Below are 20,909 nucleotides of genomic sequence, written 5' to 3'. Positions count from 1 at the left end.
AGAACTCTGTTGTTTTACTAAATGAAATAATTTGTGCCGTTAAATACAGTGTTTCAGGAGGCAACAAATTATTTCCCACACTGACAAAGGCTACAGGAAAGCTCACTGGCATAACCACCTGAAGGATTTATTAGATGTAAGAAAGCCAACAAAACATATTTGAGGAATGGGTACATTACACAGCTCTTGCCCATTCCTTTCTCAAGAACTAACAAAACCAGTAGCAGAACTGTTATTTCTTTGTTCTTACTAAAAAGAAAACACCACACAGGAAAAAACAGCAAATTAAAACCAACAGGGTTTAAACATCACTAACAAAAAAGAGTTTATCTGAATACTGTATCATGCTGATAATCTGCCGTCATGGCTGTACCCAAGTGCCTGTTGTTTTGGCAGTTAAGAAAAACACAAAGGGAAAGAAAAAAAAGAAAAAATAGAATAAAAAAAATGAAAGCCAGATACTGAATCCGAGCAAAGCTTTTCTGAGTACAGACATAATATACCTGGGCTGGCTGAAATAGAAAGAGGAACTCACTCAAATACCCTGTAAGCTTGGTAGCCCCTGAGAGCTGTGGTCTTAACAGATTTGGGGTACAAGAAAACAAAGTGTGAGGTTGCCATTGCAACTTTATTATTTGGCATTGTTTTGCAAATTTGGGGAAGGGGGTTGTTATATCTTGATCATTTCAGAAAGCAATTAAATTATCAGCCATGAGGTCCGCTACAATGAAATCACGTTTTAGAAAGGGGATGTCTAGGGTAAGATCAGAAGAGTTGGACAGAATCAAATTACCAAAAAAAAAAGTGAAAACAACTGACAGAAATGCATAGTAATAATTTCTTCTTCACAACTTTTTATTCATAGCATATTCTTCTTATCAAAACTTATATTTGCATGTGTGTAATTCTTCCCCAGGATTAAGCAGGGAAAGGCAAACAAATGCCTGAAGTTTGTCCACTAAAAAAAAAACAAAAAGCAGTCCCTCAGCAGTTCAGCAGCCAGAAGCTTTTTTTAAAAAAAAAAAACAACGAACTGTTGTGGTTTTTTTAAAAAAATTTAAAAAAATAAAAAAAGAACAAAGGGCATGAAGTCTGATAAACCTCCTACATGCATCTGCCAATTCAGTTTTCTTTAATCAGTGAGTATACACATTAACATTAAAACCCATATTGATTATGCACACCAACTATGGTATGACTAAAAAGACACTGAAGAATTTCTGCTTTTGTATTCCTGTATACTTTACATCTGGCAGACAAAGATTTTACCCAGGTAAATCACTATTGCAACACTACATTTTTCCCTGGAAGCTGCAACAAAAATACTATTGAAAGAACAAAGAAACTCAGTGATCAAGTGATGAAAACTCAGCAGTCTACAGCAATATCAAATATGTCCTGAAAAGACAGAGAAAAATGCAGCTCTTAATCATTACTTACCACAAGGGTAACTCAGAACCTGGATGTCATCAATGGCAATGTAGCCATTTCTCCCATCTGAGACTTCAGCTTCAAATATTACCTGTCAAAATGAAAGAAAAAATGTTTACAACACTCATTTCTACAGATTTCCCACAGTGGCAAGCGTGTAGATACAAGACACATTGCCTTTTTCATTTACTTGAAGTTCCTACAAGGTTTGACAACTGAATGGAATATTTATTACTTAATGTATTGCAGTTCCATACCCATTCACATACATGACTTGCTTTGGATTTGCTGCTTATGGCACACCAGAAAAGCATGCTTATTACCTCAATTAACAGCATACTGCTTTCTCTCCACTAAGTGTATAAACATGATTCAATTCTGAAAAACACCATTACTTTCAGACAGGTTCAACATCACAGAATACAACTGATCAACCAATTTTAACGAAATTTCTATTTTTATCGGGGGTCACAGATAGTCCATACCCTCCTGTAACATTCTGCAGCATAATTGCACAGAAAAACACGCAGCAGCACAGAAATAATGCAGCACTCCCCAGTGGCAACGAAATGAACAGCTGTAGCATGAGATTTATGTAGTAGTCGTTAACTTCATTCATTCTTGGGGCAATGGGGAAATTGCTGTGTGTGAAGGAAAAGAAGAGGTTGTCTTCATATCCAACTTCTTGTCCCACCCCAAATGGGCAGTAACAACAAAGAATTGCTCTTGGATTGCTCCAGAGCACAGAGCTGTGTTTTGCTACAGATATTGCAAAACAATGCCAACTGACCAGAACGAATTTATTGTCAAGATATGTCTCCCTGTATGGATGAAAAAAAGGAAAAAAGTGGAATATGGTGAAAGTAAAAGAAAAATAATTAGAGGGAAAAAAATAAAGGATGGAGCATGAATGTCTAAACTAAAAGGAAGATATGAAAGAGGAAAGCACACCAGTAAAGACTGAGTTGTGATTGCCCAAAGTATCTGTTGGGGTCTTCTGTGCAAGACAGGCTTAGAGCTAGTCAGCTGCTCTATACACAATCTTTTCAAGTAGTTTATATCTCTCATTCTTGGGGACAATGTAAGGGAGCAGTAAAGGCAACGGGTTAACAACCCAACGTACCCTGTAGGTGAACAGGAGAATGGTCTCCCCATCAAGCACCTTTCAGGACTTCTTACTGGGGGATCCACGTGGCACTTTCCTAGGAAATAATGACCACTGGACTCTTCAGTCTCAGGGTAGTCCTGAGAGCAAGCAGCTCTGCTCTACCCCTGGAGCTCATTTCAGACCTCTCATTCACAAAACTATCCTCTTTAGCAAGATGCCTGGCATTTACGCAACTTGGCTCTGAATGCTGCATCAGGAACACTCCTGTGTGCTTATGCTCCACTTGCTATATTTCCTCAGACTTACATTCCACCCAGACATGAAGTGCAATTTATCTTCCCACCAAAGGAGAAAGGGACCCCTGGTGGCCTGTTTATACTCAGAACTAATTCCACAGACTAAAAGGGGGGAAAATAAGGAAAACTTCCGAGGAAAGGTGCATATGGGCATGTTCATGGTGTGGTTCACAGGGTCCCCCAACTTGTGCTTTGACTGCAGGAGGCAGCAGCCTGTGGGGAGTATATAGTTTGACAGCACCAGGCTACAAATCCCTCTTCCAACTTCTCCAGAAGTTCTTGATGAGGTTCTGGCTGTACTTCTCTCCTCTTCCTTTTCTTTTTCTTTTAATTTTATTTGCACCCCAGTGTAATTAAGATACAGAAACCACTTCATTCTCTGCCTTCTCCTCATGCCTTGGCGAACAGCAGCTTGATAGAAAGAAATTTAGTGTCTGGGGGTCCTACTTTCACTCCCTTGTCCAAATGATCTCTCTGACCAGTGCACTATTTGACAGTGTCCACCAGCTCCTCAGGCATTTTCAGAGTCGGCACTTGTTCCCAGTAAGGAACATCAACATGAATATCTTCAATTCTTTAATAATTTGGATTGATCCTTCCTTCCCCCCCCCCCTTTTTAAATTATTGTGTGGTGTGGAAGACAAACAATAAAAAGTAATAAAAAGTAAATACTATATTTAAAGCCTTTCTAGCAGACCAATTTCTTTAGAACACAACACCGTTCTACCGTTCAAACTCCAAAAGCACTTTGTTTCTCAAGGTCCATTTAAGAAATCAGTGTTAAGAACTGGTCTAAGTTTACTCCTCGCTCTGAACCAGTTTGCTATTAATTCATTTGGAAGTAACTTAGATCCAGTTCCCAGGGAAGCTTGGCCTCATGTAAGTGTGTCCTTCCCCTGTATGTTGATACCTTCCTACACTGGGGGCAAAGGGGAGAAAGCTACTTTTCTTGGGACATGAATTTACTACTTTTTTTTTTTTTCCTACCTCTGCCAGATTAATTTAATTAATCCCCACCCTCTGAGAGTATGAAGTTATCATAAAAAAGAGCATTTCCCAGGAAAGTGTAAGATTAAGACATGGAGATCCATGAGAAGAAAAAACCCCACACAACAAAACAAAAAACATGAAGAAATAAGGAAATGTAAGAAGCCTATAAACTGTTACACAGTAATGTTTATGAGGTAGGTAAAGGAAAAATAAAGTGATTAAAAAGACAGAGATATTAGAGAGCTGAGATTTCATATATACAGTGCTAAATTATTTTTATTTACATTCAGGATTGGTATAAATACAGCTATGAAACATTCATAACTATAGACACTCTATAGAAAAAGGTGCAGCTCACTTAAAAAATTATTATAATTTGATAACATCTGTTCATATTTAAAATGGGAAATGGAAAAAGGGAATTCCATAGATATGTGAAAACAGCAATTTAAAATGTTGACAAGTCAGACCAGAACCTGAGGTAGAGTTCTTTTCCTCACATATGCACACACTACTTGAGAAAAACGAGACTGTTGAGCTATTCCTTTCACCAGAGAAGGTTTATCCTAATAAGACACCAGTGCTTTAGAAGTGAATCCTCCACTTAGTCTACACTGCTGTTCAGTTTACAGTCCTAGAAAGAATGGCTTAAACACTTTGATAATCTGAATTATTTTTCAGGTAAAATGACTCTAGCCAGAAACCATTAGTTGCCCGTGCAACTATAAATGTCTTTCCACTTATTACAATTTAACCGTATGCTCATCCACTGCACTTTGAGAGATGTTCACTTCCTTTTAATGGAGAGGAGAGACTGTTTCCAGGGGATGAATCGGTCTTGCACAGTGCAGGGCTGTGCAGAGAGCTATCCTGTCTCATTTGTACCAGCATCACTGCAATGAATGAGAATCGGAAATGCTGAATAGCTCAGGTAATTCAAATACTACTCAAGGGAATTAGATTTGATCCCTGAATTTTCCACACAGTTCCAAGGTGATACTCAAATAGTTAGTTCTCCAAATAAAATGGCATGTCCTTGTTTATGAAGGGCCTGCATTTGGATGCAAATGAAGATACAGTGTCAGAACTCCCTGAACTGGACACACTCCTATGTATTTAGCCATCCCTAATGCATATCTTGTCCATATATGGGTCCATTTTCCCCCTAAAACCATGCAGGCTTTTAGTGAACACAGTATCATTTGGGAAAATCCATCAGTTTACTACTGACAGTATTAAGAGCCATTGCCATTTGTCTGGTTTGTACCTGGCTTCCTTTAATGACCCAACTCAGTGAAAAATTGATCCCAATCTTCCTGCTATATTATTATTCACAGTTTGTAGACCTCTATTATATATCCCCAAGTAATTTTGTCTCAAATTTGAAGAGTCCCAGATTATTCAGTCAGTCTCGTATAGAAACCATTCCTTTTTCCTTGCTAACCCTTCTCATCCTTTCCTAAAGCTCCTTCTAACTGTGCTATATTCTTTGAAGATAACAAGAGCAGAGCTGGCACACAGTAATCAAGATGTGGGTGAGTCATAACTTATACAACAGCATAATGTCATTATCTGATTTATACTGAACTTCCTTAACCATTCTTAGCACTTCATCTACTTTTTTTTGACCATCACTGGGCTCTAAGCTGTACTTTTATGAATGTCATGATCTTGCTGCAGAGTGCCAATTGCAAGCTTTGAGTCCATCATTCTGTGTGAAATTAGGACTTTATACAGTGTGCATTGTTTTATATCTCATTATCTACACTAAAATGTGCCTACCATTTTATTGCCCAATCACTCACGGTTGGTGATATTGTTATGGTCCTTCTATAGGTCCTCACAATCACATAATGTCCTTGCTATTCCAAAGTAGCTTTCACCTACAAACTTTTGTCTTCGCACTGTTCTCTGGCCCCTACTCTGGTCCCTTATGAACATGCTGAAAGGCAGAAATCTCTATAGGATGCCTTGGTGATTACCTCTATGCATATTGACAACTTATTCCTACGTTCTCTTTTTCCTCTTGAACAAATACCTATCTATGGAAGTATCTTCCTTCTCACAGAATGGCAGCTTAGCTTCACTACAAGCTTTTGCAGAGGGACATGGTCAAAAGCCTTCTGGAAACCTAACTAGCCCGTATCAATCAGATCACCATTATATTCTTGGTGACCCTTGTAAAGGGCTCCCAGGTTGAAAATTAAGCCTATTATGTGCAATATAGAGCAAAAAAGAGAAAAAAAATTTAGTTGTTTTGTGTCAGACACTGCAACAGAGAACATACTTTGTTTTCACATCCCAGCTCTAAAATGGAGATGACTACAATCATTCTTCACCTAATATTATTCCAGAAATAAATGTTTGTGACCAACTTACATACTCAAGAGTGTTTGAATGCAATGTAAAAAAGTAGTAATTGTTGCAGCAGAGACCCCTAAAGGGATTTAGTTGCTTAAGTTTAATGCTTAAGAAATACTCAAACCTTCACATTCCTAGACAGCCCTAACATTACATCCTGCAATCACCATGAAGACTGCAGGAATATACAAAATATACATCTTAACGACTGGTCTAGCCAAATTTTTAACTCTTGTCAGGATCCAAAAATTTAAGTATCCTCATTATTAGCTCATTTGAGGCATTGATCAAAATAGGCATTCCCAAAGCATACCTAGTCAATTAAGTACAAAATGTAGTCAGGAAAGAGGGAGAACAACTCTGTAGCCCAAAGCCTACTCTTGGAACATAATTCTCTTAGGTTTTGTAAAAGCTGTTTTCTTGTAAACTACACACCACCATCAACCAAGCAGGGTATTTTCCCTACAGTTTGAGACCTTCCTTGTCATTTCTGTGCTTGACTAGTTCTGACTATTCACAGTATTAAAGGAGGAGAGGATCTCCCAGAGGTTTAATAGCAGTCCTGTAAGACCATCATATATATGAACCAAGCATCCACACATCAGTTAGATAAAAGTGAGTATTAAAAGGTTTAGTTACAACAGAAATGCAGTGTTTCATTGACTACTTTTTCCTGCTAGACTCTAATACACATTAGAGAGTGCTAAAAGGGAATTTGAGATGGATATAGAAGACAAAAAATAGTTGGATCTGGTAATTTCCACAGAGCATTCAACTTGCAATACATTTTTGTTCAGCTACAGAAGGGCTTCTACTAGCTTAATTATCTGAAATCAAACTTGTAAATAGGTTCATTCCAATGCTTGGTGGAAAGGTGTATTAGAGACCTGCAAGCAAACAGAAGGTATCATATCCGTGATAAATCACAGTACAAAAACCACCTCAAAAAAACCCCAAACAAACAAAAATGAAAACTGAACTTCAACTAGAGTCCAGATTTACTGGAAACTTTGTGCTCCTTCCTCACTGTTCCAGTACGCATAATCCTGATGGTGTACATTGATCTATTTTTGGCACATCCCACATAATTTCTATTCAACTTGTAAATAAAACAAATGAAGAATAAATTCCTTAGAACCAAAAGAAGCAGTGGAGTTACATTAACCTCACCAGATAGAAATTCTTTCATAAGAATATAAAACGAAAACACTTTATTTATTTTTTCTGCTTCATACACATCTCCTTCATTGATTCATTTTAATTATTGTAAAAGCACAGTAGGGTGACTCCAGATATACTTGAGCCTAGTACTTATACTAGAATTCATAAAGATTAAACAACACATAGGAGCAAATTTGTTTTGTAGCAAAATAACTTTCTGCAGATGAAAAGCCATGAACAGCAAGACCAGTTATATGCAAGATAAAACACTAATGAATCCTATTCACTGACAAGCTTCTAGTTCTATCCAATGTTTCTGCAGTGTTAAAGGCATTTTAAAATACTAAAGCAAAGTTTTTAATTACCAAGAAACTAAATATTAATACAAACATGGAAACAGTATCATGTTACAAAAGAAATCCTTAATAGAAGCTAGCTGAAAGGGACAGCTAAACAAATTTTTACCTAACATATAAAACTTTTGTTGACATAATAAAAAGCATTTCCCTTGTGAAAGTTAGAATATTTTACTGAACTAATTTAGAAATTATGAAAACATAATTACTTCCATTTGAATGCTTAAGCAATGCTGTGAGGCAGACTTTGCTGCTGACAGGGCCCAGGAGAATTCCCAGCACAGGAAATAAAACACTTGGGTGAAAACTTTGGGGTCTCCATTCTGCCAATAGTTACCACCCTATTACTTATTTTTTCCTCTATAGCACACCACCTGAGATTGAAAACCAAAGGAGTTAAGGCCATGTTCTCACTAGTATCCTTACCCGCAAAGCTGGTCGGCTCACAGATTCTTTGACCTTCTCAGAGTCACCCAGAGGGATCTCTGACATACACCCCTCCTCTCATCCCCAAATTCGTATTTAAGGTGCACTCAACATGGAGAAGCCTATACTCCAAAGATTCATCTCAGTTTACACTCTGGTGAGGAACCACCCAGAAACCATGCCTACCAAGGGTCCCAAAGGGTAATTCTTCAGAGAATTTATTACTTGTAAATGAGCTAGCTCCACTACTCAACCCCAGAAAACAAAAAAGAAAGAAGGGAAAAAAGGAAAAAACCCTAAAATTGTCTCTTTACATGTAAGCAAGAACTGTAGGTGAGCTTTTGGTGAACTACACAATTTAAACATGAGGAGTTAGTAACAATATTTTACCTCCACAAACAACACAGATGTTGCACAAAAACACACAATTAAGATGAAACATAACAAACCTTTGAAAGGGCCCATTACCTGATACAGGGGAAGCTAGAGACTAGACTCAGTGACCCTGGAGACCCCTATGTTAGTTAGGAACACCAAGAAAAACCTCACATTCTTCCACTTGTCTGTGCTTATATCTTTTAAGTTGCTTACGCCAAATGTTTCTAGGCTCATGCCTAGAAAATGTCTGAATGAAACACCACACACAGAAGAGTTACAGCTGCTCTGGCTTTGGAGCAGTAGTAGTTTACCATCTGGGAATCCTTCCAGTCTTACAAAAATCCACCCTGCTCTGGCCTGACTGAAGAAGTTGAAGAAAAAGCATCCTTATATAGTCTGTAAGCACAAGATCTTCAATAAAACAAAACATTTGTTTAACGGTGAAAGTTCTTAAATGATTAAGATTTAAAAATAATAACACTGCATGCAAAGGCATGAGTTTTAACCATGGGAAGCTAAAACCTTGATAGCATTGTAAATCATGACATTTAAAGGCTAAAACTGGGACAGTAGCAGTAAATGACAAGTTAAGAATCAATCTGAAATACTTAATACTTCGCTTATTTTTGTGATAGACTAGAACTTTAAGAAAATACTTTCCAGTAGGACAGAAGCAGTCCTTTCGAACACGGGTAGCTACTAGAAACTGTAACAGTACAGGTCTGACATGACGACATTGTACTTTTCTAAACCTATAGCAGAGGTCAGTCCTTTCTGATCTTCAGTGACCATTGGTAATTCCTTGCCATATGAGAAATTTTTCTTTTTTTTTTTTTAAATATGCTCCATCTCAAACCATATATATTCCCAACCAAATTACTGATACATTTGAACACGCTTAGTAAACACAACCATTATCCCTTGAAGTAATATAGCCATTAATAATATACAGATAAATAAAAATTTCAGTATCTCAACCACTGAATCTTTTCCATATTCAATTAAAAAAAGACAACCTCATAGAATTCATCCATAGAGAACTGCAAAAGACAAGACAAGCAGACAAAAATCACAGTTGTTCTAGAAAGCAATATGTAGGATGCAATGTGAACCTTTTTCCAGTCCATATCAGAGAACAATATCCAAAATTGCTTACTTTCACAACGGCAGTCAAAACAATTTGAAGGACCTATGCAGAGAGTCAAATCCATGTCCATGCATTTGCTTGCTTCAGAAAAAGATGCTGGTCAAAACCACTTTTTAAATTCTAGCAACCACCAATCAAGGTGCTGACAGGTACCTTGCTTCCCTTTCCTCGTTCTTTTCTGCTCCTCCATAACAAAACTCACATGAGCTATAACTGAAGCTATCACCCTCTGCAACTTCTTCCAAAAGGGTTCATACTCAGCCTGCTTGAAGAACAGCCCCTGCCAGAAAGGAATTAAAGTGTAAAAACATACAGTGAAAAGATACAATTTTGAATTAATATCATTCTTGTAAAAGGTCCGTTTACAGCAGAGTGCAGAAAAGTATGAGCCTTTTACAGAGAATAAAAATAGAACCTAGCATATTTCAGAGATGTATCTTGACAAAAATATTTTTAAAAAAATATTTTAAAAAAGCCCTGAGCATGGGTTCTTGCTAGTATGAGAACAGTTGCAAGCAAATTCAGTGACCAAAGACATCCAATTGTCCTAAATTATGACAGCTGCAAGTGTCAGGAAGGAAGTAAACAACAAAAAAAGGCAAAACTGCACAGTATCTCCTAACTGTGTCACCGTGAACAGTGTGGAATAACATCAACATGTCTTAAATCGGGAAAGTTAGGATATGTTCCAATACAAGGGGAAGGGAGTTTGTTAGATACAGTTTAACAGATATTTAATAAATACAGATCAAATACTGCCAAGGAAAAAAAAATGTAATAAATAAACAAAAAGCAACTCACTCAAAGCAATGGACAGGTTATGTCAAACAGTGCTGTGGAGATACTCATTGCATCAGCACCTGCCCACACTAACACTGAAACTAGCACTGTTTGTGTAGGAAATTACTCTGATATGTACTTCAAGATGCAATAGCAATAGTTCCATCCACAAATCCTGTATATTTTCTTATTTTATCCTATTTTTGTATTAGTCACAACATGCTGGTGCTGGACAAACATAGAAGATGACAGACATCTGTACTAACAGCTTATGTCTAAAGACAGGACCTATGACATCAAAACATTTCCTTGCTCTCAGTCTTGCACACTATCCACTAAACTGAGCTTAATCTGGCAGAGTTCAAACTGGCAAGGGATGTCAAGGGCAACAAGAGGGACTTCTGCAAGTATATCAGTAGCAAAAGGAAGACTAGAGAAAATGTTGGCCTGCTGATGAATGGGACAAGGACCCTGGGGTGACACAGGACATGGAAAAGACTGAGGGACTGATTGCCATCACCTCAGTCTTTGCTAGTAAGATCGACCTTCTGAAATCCAAGGACCAGAAACCAAGAAGTCTGGAACAAGGAAGACATGCCTGAGGACCAGCATATACTGGGGGCCAGCCTGCTGGAAAGCAGCTGGTGGAAAAGGACCGAGATGTCCTGGTAGACACATAAGCCAGCAATGTGTCCCTGTGGCAAAGAAGGCTATTGATATCCTGAGCTGCATTAGACAAAGTGTTGCCAGTGGGTGGAGGGAGATGATCCTTCCTCTCTACTCAGCACTGGTGAGGCCACACCTGGAGTGCTGGGTCCAGTTCTGGGCTCCTGAGTACAAGAGAGACATGGACATACTGGAAAAAGTCCAATGAAGGGACACACAAAGATGATGAAGGGACTGGAGCATCCCTCACATGAGGAGAGACTGAGAGAGCAGGGACTGTTTAGCCCAGAGAAGAGAAGGCTCAGGGGGATCTCACCAATGTGTATAAATACCTGAAGGAAGGGTGCAAAAGGATGGAGCTAGGCTCTCTTCAGTGGTACCTGGTGACAGGACCAGAGGCAATGGGCACAAACAGAAACAGGAGGTTCCATCTGAACATCAGGAAACACTTTTTAATGTGAGGGTGACTGAGCACTGGCACAGGTTGCCCAAGGAGGTTGTCTTCATCCTTGGAGATATTCAGAAGCCAAGTCCTGGGCAACTGGATCTAGATGGCCATGCTTGAGCAAGGGGCGTGAACCAGACACCCCCAGAGGTGCCTTCCAACCTTAACCATTCTGTGATTGTATGATATTGACCCCCAAAATATGATTTCACTGATATTAAATAGAAGGACTAATGTTCAGTGTTGACTATATTTCTTCCAGACTTTCTCTGTAGTTTGGATTGTATATAACTCCTTTCTCTTTAGAAAGCATGAACTGAAAATTTTCATATATGCATTTTACAATTATTAATACTTGCTAGATGTATTCTTGCCAGAACGCCAGACCCTAACTAACATCTACTCATTTAGTATAATTCCTGCCTATGAATCATTTGTGGGTTGATAGGAGCACTATTTGTGTAAACCACCTGGACTACCTAACTCAGAAAGGTTTGCTATTCCCTTCCACTAGAATCTAGTAAAAACATAACACAATCTATCAACAAAGAAAAGTTTTGAGCTATGAAATATTCTCGAGCAACCATTTTTAGCCACAACAAGCGTTATCCGTAACCAATTTAACAGATGAAGTCCCTGAAGGAGAGACTCTTTCAAGGGACAACGCAATATACCTCAAACAATCTTGACCTACCCACTCTGTGCTTGTAGAGTGAGCTCAAAGAGCCTTGGTTGCCAAATGCTGACATAAGAATAGCCATAATAAGGAAAATTTTTTTAAACCCAAAGCCCCAAAACTACTATGTCAATTCCTATTTCTTTCCATGAGGGAATCCAGGCCTAAAGGATCATGCTGCCCTGGATTATGGAGCTGACTGATACGGTAACTCCTAAATTACCTTGTATGCTCTTTTTGTATGTTCTTGCTTGGTTTTTGCACCTCAAAGCTTTTCTGAGTTTTGACTTAATGCACCAGAAGTTTAAGAGAGTGGTTGTTACTGCCTTTTCTGTGATGACCATTTGTTTACCAGTAATAATTACAGACCCAAGAAACCCATATATATATTATTCTTCATATATGTGTGTATATATATGAAGGATAATCATAGGACCATAATTTACAGGTGGAACAGTTGCATGGAGAAGGCAGCACATGCAAGTTCTCTTAGGAGTACGTTACATCAAAGAAATCAGGTATAAAATGGCTTTTGTCACAGTGAAGCAACAGAATGCCAGCTAAATTCTGTTAGCCATGCCCACGTTAATTCATTGCTCCATAGTAGTTTTGCACAAATCAGTTTGACAGATAACACCTTTATGTTAATGTAAGTAGCATAATTCCCATATAGGGTTAGGATAGAAGAACAACTGCAAGCCATGCCTAGTAACTGGTTCAACTCCTTTTTTCTGTTCCTACAACAAATGAAAGAAATAAATTGCTCATGGTTAGCAAAGTGACAGTGAAGCCTATCAAATTCACATTTGTGAATGAAAACGTGAAAGAACAAGGTGGTTCTTAAGAGCATAATGCATTGAAAATATGAGAACCTGAGAAGAAAAAGCTTAAACCAACTTGTGCTTCTGTCTGCAAAAACTAATATCCCTTTTTAAAAGATCAGAATACATCTCCATAGATACACAATGGTATCCACAGCTTTTTTCTCTTTAAATGTAAGACTTTTTTGTAAAATTAGAAAAATAAATACACCCCACCCCCCAAAAAAAAGAAAACCAAACCAAAAAAAACCCAAACCAGAAAAAGAGAATCACTAACTGAATATTTCAAAGTATATTAACTGACATCCTTGTACATGTCATGTCTAGCGTGTACACTTGGGACCAAGCGTTGGCAATTTTGCCTTCAGCAATACTACAGAAAGACCTTGAAAAGGCCTCTAGATACACCAGACCTCCAGATACTCAGATTCTTTTCAACAAGTGTCTCTGAAAATTGTCTTCCTACTTCTGAAAACATTAGACCAGTAACGCTGAAACCATTTAAACTGTCACTATTACTCGGTTATGTGAAATAAAACATGCCTTGCTTAATGAAATCAGACAAGTCAGATTAATTTCCTAGTTAAAGCAGAAACTTGCATTTGAGATTGTGACAGTGAAATATTTCTTTTTCAAAGTACTTCTACATCAGAAATGGGTAGTAAAGATGATGAAGCACCAAAAGTAATGGCTGTGGAATCTGTCTGTGTTATTGATAAGATAAACATCACTCAGGAATGATACAGATCTAGTTTACCCCGCCCTGGCAAGCCAATATGTTATATTAACTCAGAAGGGATTTTCCAGATACATTTTTCTGGGATATTTTTAGAGCTTTCAGGCATTATATTAATAATAATAAAAGAATTATACTCAGAATCTTTGTTCTTTCTTCCATTTATTTGGAGCAGAAAGCTATAGCTATTCACCTTATATTCTCAGTTTGCAGGAAGAAGTATGAAAGAGATGCTATTAAGGAGGTGAACAAATGAAACTGGATCAGAGCGGATAAGACAAGTTACTGACAAGTCAAGTCAGGCACATCACAGGAAGATAAAAATCAACAAGACAGAGACTTGGGGGCAAAGAACCTCCTCTGTCCCCCTTAAAACCCTTACCTTGAATATACCCACTAAAATCTTACTAGTCCTTTTCCCTTCTACCTTCCTTCTATTGATCAATCTCCAAAGACATCTGCTACATTGACTGGCCTTTGAGCAAACAAACTAAAATGAAAAGTAAACCCAAGGAATAATGAATCCTAAATTCAAGAGAAAAGGGTCTCTCCATTCTGAAACAAGTCCATTTTCATTTTTTAAGTGTTGAAGATTAATACTAAGCAGATATTCTTTGTTTCTTCTATAGATATATCGCATAAGCTATTTCAGTGATTTTTGTCTCCCAAAATGAGTAATGCTTAAGGTCTCTGGTACCACACATAAATTTATCTTTTTTTCTCCACAGAAAGAGGAATCCAAAAGTACTCACTACCAGAATGAATATTGTCTCTTGAAAGACACACATAACTAAGAACCATTCATACTCACATCCTTTGAACTTTTTCAGGATAAAGCACTAACTTTTTTTTAAATTCTTCAGAAAAATAGCTATGAAGCACCAAGCAATTACTATTCTTGAAACAGGTTAGATTTTATAACTAGCAGAACAAACCTTCTACCATAGATTCTTTTGAGACATATATTTTTAAGGTTCCTATAAAATAATTTTCTAACAGATGGATTATTAAATGGCAGAAAATGATTGCATAGATGAATAGTAACCTTTCACCTCATAAAATTACAATTTTTATCTACAATAAGCAGATAAGAGAAAAGGACGTCCTTACTAGTAACCTTCTGAAGATAAACTTCAATCCCAAAACAAACACATTTTACAGTCTCTGCTCTCAAGGTTCATGGTTCATTATCGTGAGCTATTGTAAGTTATTAAAGAACATGCCACTGGCAATTACAGGAAAGTCAAAACCTATATTTAAGCTGCCCTTCTTTCCAACAGCGGGGCGAGGACACTGTCCCACCAGTGGATCCAGTTATATCTGTATCACAGCATGCTGCATTATGTTCAACCTGCCGCTTTTCACTTACATGGTATTTTATGAAAGATAATAAAGGCAATTCTTAAGTGGGAGTAAATTAGGGATTTCGAATGAAACGGCGATTCCCTCCTCACCAGATTCAGGCTTCTGCAGTCACAGGCAATTATCAACACATTCAGTTCACAAAGGTTTGTGGATCATCTGTTACACTCACCACAGGCCACAAGAAATTCCCAACATTAAAACACAACTTTAACAACCACAGACAAGTCCCAGGCAAAAGCCAAGAGTACATTGCTCCACCACAATAGATACTGAAGGCAGCGCCAGTGTCTCTGCAATAAATTCTCTACTGTTTCCTACTGAAAAATCCTTGTAAATTTAAATTAGCAAAGATCACCACAGAATACACATTTACTTTATGCTCACACTTAAATACACATGCAAAAATATTTGTTTTCACAATTCTAAAGATGAGCTGCAAAAATTACCTCAAATCCATCTCTGTGTGAAAAACTACAGGCCTTCACCTGTTCACAGAATTTCTTCTGGATACCAAGTCTCACTAAACTTTTCAATAAAATCACAAGCCTAAATCGCAATGCAGAGTTCAACAAGATGTACACAACATCTATATACTAGAAAAGAACAAGGCATCCGATTATAGCAAACTAAAACATTTCTGCATTTAGCAATTGATATATAGATTCATGTGTGCTCGTGCTTACATGTGCCTATACATACTTTGAATCTGAGCAAGGTATTGATCACACACAATGAACAGGACATTGTGCCCTATCAAACATTAACTATGTTTATCCAAGTAATGCTGACAAACTGTCAAGACTGTTGGATGCCATTTTTAGGTAGCAACATTTTCAGATATTCTCTCATATATTCAGCAACACAGCATTTAGAGCAAATCATCTGGATTGCATAGAAGCCTTTTGTAAAGAGGTGTGTCAAAATCAAGCTTTCTCTAATTGCTCAGCTGATCCACATGGAATTATCAGATTCCCCCTCCCCTCTCCCTCAGTTACAGCAGATCCAATTCTTTTCCACCTAAGTCTACACTCTCCTCCCCACGCTTCCTGGCAGTTTTGGATTAATGGCTATTCACTGCATGTTTTTATACCTGCACCTGATCTGCAGCACTGAGTGAACTCTTCCGCTCCACAAAATAAACACTCACTTAACTCAAAGGTACATTGCACAATATTCTACCAAAATAAACATGGTGATCCTAAAATAACTTTCTATGCATGCTTTATATTAATACGTGCTTTAATAGCTCCTCAATGTTTTTTTTATTTTCCAATGTCAGACTTCCCAACAGCCTTCCTAGGAAACAAAAATAATAACTTTCAGGGAAAAAATTCATGTGCAACTTTCTCCTTATGAAAATTTAATTTCTCCTCAGTTTTCCTTTCCTCACCACAACATTCTCTTCTATCAGACATTTCTTAACAGCTTTGTTTTGCAGACTCCCTTTTCACCTGCCTTTACTCACCACCTCACCCATCTTGTCCTCCTCGCTCTTTCCCAAGAGAATACACTCAGTTTGCCCATCTGAAAACAAGGTACACTCCAACTACAGCTCCATCTTCCTTAGTTCTCTGTCCCTCTTTTCAATGAATTAATCTCCAAATGCATAATTTCACTACTACATTTCCTTAGTTCATCTTTACCAGAAAAACAACCATCACCAAAATCTGTCCCCCAACAAAGCTAAGATTCATTTCCATCCTCATCTGACAAGTTGTCTTACTGTCCTCCCTTCAAAAATTGAGTGCACTTAGCTTCTGTAGCACCATGGGGGTTTTTTTAGGTCACCTCTTGGGATACCACCTGAGGTTTTTCTTGTTCCTGTAGCACTGGGGCTTCACAGGATCTTTACTAAGCCTTTGTCGGTCTCATTCTTTCCTTTCTCTCTCTTTTTTTTTTTTCATTCTCTTTCTCCCCTTGACAGGGGGTGCCCATTATTTTGCCTCAAGCAAGAGAAGACAATGGAGAATCTAGAAGTTATTTTTCCATTTGGATATTAACTTATGCAACAGCATAAGCTCCTGAAGTATTTAAGTGGGAACAAATTTCTTGCCTCTAAGCATAACTTGTGAGATGAAGCACAGCACTAGCAGAGCTGAAGATGGAGCACCTTCCATGAGACACATACAACCTAGACAGCTGCAGCACAACTTGCTTCTTTTAACATCCCTTCCATTTCCTAGCTCTGATGGACCATACTGATATGGCAATGAGTCCCAGAAATAAGTGCAAAAAGTATTAGCTTTTTGTCAGTACACACTCACTGAAAAGCCATTTGCTACCTTCTCTGAGGAAAAAGTGGCAAACTAGTCAAAGTGTAGAGCTCCATCAGAGATGTGCTCCATCAGTTGGACCACACTGCTGAGAACAGCCAATGAAGCAAGCACAGTAACTGTTACAGTACTGACACCCTCAGGCACTAAAATAGTTATAAACTGAAATATATTTCTACTACTTTTGAAATAGAAAACTAAAACGGTGTGGAAACTTCTGGTGCAGTAAGTAAGCTTTTTCCATCCCAGGCAACTGAGTGAAAGGCCAGTGCATGAATAAAATAAATGGGACGATGAGACTGGAAACATAAGCATCAAGGTATCACAAGGCAACAAAGACACCAAAGTAAGATGCAGTTACCACTAGGTCTAAACTCCAACTGATTACTCTGTCGTATCTGGTGTGATGGGCATCACCATCACATCTGGTGATGACCATTGCTGTCATGAAAATGGGCATCACCAAATAGGAAGGAAAAAAAAAATATACACACAATGTCCCCAGATCACACTACAGGTAGTCCAAGGTTTTACTTTGCTCCCAAAAAACCCATTAATACAACAGTCAGTACCTAAAGAATTTCTTCTTTCAGGAAGAAAATAGCCACAGATTTCACCAGTTGTTTGTATTGTTCGCGTTCTTCAGATTCTCTTCTATTAATCTGCCTCTAGACAGTGTGGAAATCTGAGTGCTGTACTTCCTTTTGCTGCTGCTTCTCTAACACTTTCTCAACTTGTTCTAAATTATTCTGCCCATTTCCATTTCACCCACAGATGTAGATTGAACTCACCCTCCCACATACATACTTTACACTGTATATAAGAAAGGCAAATTCTACTCTGACTTGATATGAACAGACCACAAGGATAACTTAACATAGCAGAGTAATCTGAAAAAACAATTTGATAAACAGGATTTCCCTTTGCTGCCAAGTACTTCAGCCATGCGTGTCAGACTCTTTCTCCTTGCAGTTGCAGACCAGACATACCAACCTCATTACCCAAACCCCAGCCTGAGGTTTTGAGGCTTTCCAGTTCCATCCCCCAGCTCTTTGGATTCCAGAGCTTCCAAACAGATCTTATCTCACAGAGGTGTTTATACAGCACCAACAATTATTTTCTCTCAGCGGAGTGTGTCATCCCCGTTTCTGCAATCACCGTCCTGTCACAAACCAGGGCTTGAGATGTGCCAATTGCAGAAGGCTGATAAAGTCTCCATTATTGGAAACCAGATACCAGAACACACATGCTCGCATGCAAAACATGTTGTCTCCTGCACTGTACTTTTTCCTCAACTATCCTGACCTGAAACTGCAATCATTAAATTTTGTTTTTAATCACTCAGGTAAGTTAAATTTTGGCTAAGGATACATAAATAATATGAAGAGTAACCTAATACTTATAAAATATTCAATAAGAAGCACTTGGGAGATTTAAGAAAACTGATGTGATTAGATCTTCTGTCTCATGGTGGTGTAATGCTCCAGAGAGGTTCAGTCAGTCATGTGTCAGCTAAAGCAGCAAGACTTTATTACTTCTGAAAAGCAATCTGGAACTGTAAATCTGAACAGTAGATTTAGCTTGTTGCCTAGGTTTACTTTAGACCTCAACTCCTGACATTTGAGCACAGAAGCTCTACCCAGATTTAATTCTTTTAAAAAGAACACTACACAAAACCTGTCCTTTTAAATTTATTTCATAACATTTGCTAAAATTACTTTTGCACACCTTGCTTAGAGAACCATAAATATGATTCAATAACTTTTATGACCAGCTACCTTACAGGCGGTAAAGAGAAAATGTTTCATTAACTAAGACTAACACCCCAAAATATTACAAAATATTCAAAGATCACCTCTACATTATCACCATTTCCTGATAGCTATAACCCAGTGATATTCCAGAGGATAATTTCTCCTCTACAGTTTGAATGCAAAATAACCAATGTACCTTAGCAAAAGCTGAATTTCATTTTGATCATGGCAAACAGGGATAGGACAGGACTATTCAAAGCACTTCTATTCCCCTCCCTTACAGTGATTACTGTTTAATAATGGCAAACACGACATACTGAGTAATAGTCATTTTGTCCTTTGGCACATCCAGCTATCCTTGGCTTTAAGTTTAGTCAATCCTGTGCACAAAACTGAACTCAAACATTACGGTCCTGACAAAAGTAAGTGATGAATAAGGACAATACAAACTAAAAGAAGAAAAAACTGTGTGATCCATCTCAGGTCTTTAGATGTGAAAAAATTCAAGGCATTTGTAGAACAATAAATTTAGTAGATGTCAGAATATCTAGGCAACTCAGGTGCCATTCATCTTGTGCCTGAAAGGTATGTAGAACAATCCCTTCCTAACAGTCATGACTTTTTTTCCTCCTTCCTCTTTATCTTTTACTACTTTACAGTAAAGTTGTTGAATGCCTCAATTCTTAAATCCAGGATGCACTTCTGAGAAAATGCTTTCACTGTAAGTGCAGCAATTTATTATGTACGTGTCTGGGTCTTAACACACACACGTGTGCATGTTCACACCAATTTTTTTTCCCCTTACTGTCTTATTGCCACTATCTCCAGCAATATAAAAGATTTCAAGACACTGTAAGGGACATTAAAGAAAGATTTCCATGTTTGTTCTAAAAACTTCATCCACACACTATACACGGAGTATATAAAATTCAAGTATAATTTATTCATGGTGGGACATTAAGAACGTTCTAGTTCAACCCAGAAAACGCTTTATATCTTATATCCAAACAAAACTTCTGGTGAGGACCAAAAGGTAAGACAGGTACACTGTACCAGAAGGTACACAGTTAATGCCAAAAAGCCATTAAGAAGTTCCAGAGCTTTAAAGCACACTTCTACAAACTGCAAAACCCAGAGTTTTACCAGCATCTCTCACTATATCTCACTTCACTCTGCTGCTATTATGAGTTAAAGAAATAAAAAAATAAATAAGCTGGACATATGTTGAAAGGCTATTTTTGATCCTTATGAAAGAAACTAACTAAACATATACTTATCAGGTACCAAAACCAGACAACTGGTGATGTAGAATAGTACTTAACTGTAATAGAAATATGTAAGAAATACAAAAAGACCTGCTTTGTAATTATCAAACATTTTAATTTAAAAGGGGGAAAACCCAGAAATATCATTAAAGGGAATGTTCCTGACACGGTGTTCTTATTTCCACACAGCCTTTCTTCAGCAGACCATTGTGTCTCCGCATCATTAAGTTACTAGAGCATCTCATGCTTTTACCTGTTTACAGAGCTCTAATGTAAACCATTACACTAACTAGCATGCAAAAACCAGCTCATTCATTCTGAAGATACTCCGAGACGCTTCCTCCAGTGCAGCCTCAAACATATGCTCTTAAACATCCATACATCAAAAACTGTAAAGATTTACTATGTAGTATCAGTTGTTCAATTTTTATTTACTTTCAAACCCTTTTTCTAACTCAGTGAACAGAGGAGGAA

General features: G+C 37.8%; 1 protein-coding gene across 7 annotated transcripts in view; it reads right to left on the bottom strand.

Moving 5' to 3' along the window:
* Nucleotides 1–20,909, bottom strand: part of PTPRK (protein tyrosine phosphatase receptor type K) — a 418,239-nt gene that overhangs the window by 224,711 nt on the left and 172,619 nt on the right. For all 7 annotated transcript variants that reach the window (XM_074819158.1, XM_074819152.1, XM_074819154.1 and 4 more), the window contains exon 4: nucleotides 1,441–1,522. In XM_074819158.1, the coding sequence (XP_074675259.1) occupies nucleotides 1,441–1,522 (82 nt within the window). The remainder of the gene's footprint in view (nucleotides 1–1,440; nucleotides 1,523–20,909) is intronic.

This window comes from Strix aluco, chromosome 3 (assembly GCF_031877795.1).
Source record: "Strix aluco isolate bStrAlu1 chromosome 3, bStrAlu1.hap1, whole genome shotgun sequence".
NCBI classification, from domain to species: domain Eukaryota; kingdom Metazoa; phylum Chordata; class Aves; order Strigiformes; family Strigidae; genus Strix; species Strix aluco.
Note: the sequence above shows the minus strand (reverse complement) of the source record. Positions and strands in the feature narration are given on the sequence as shown.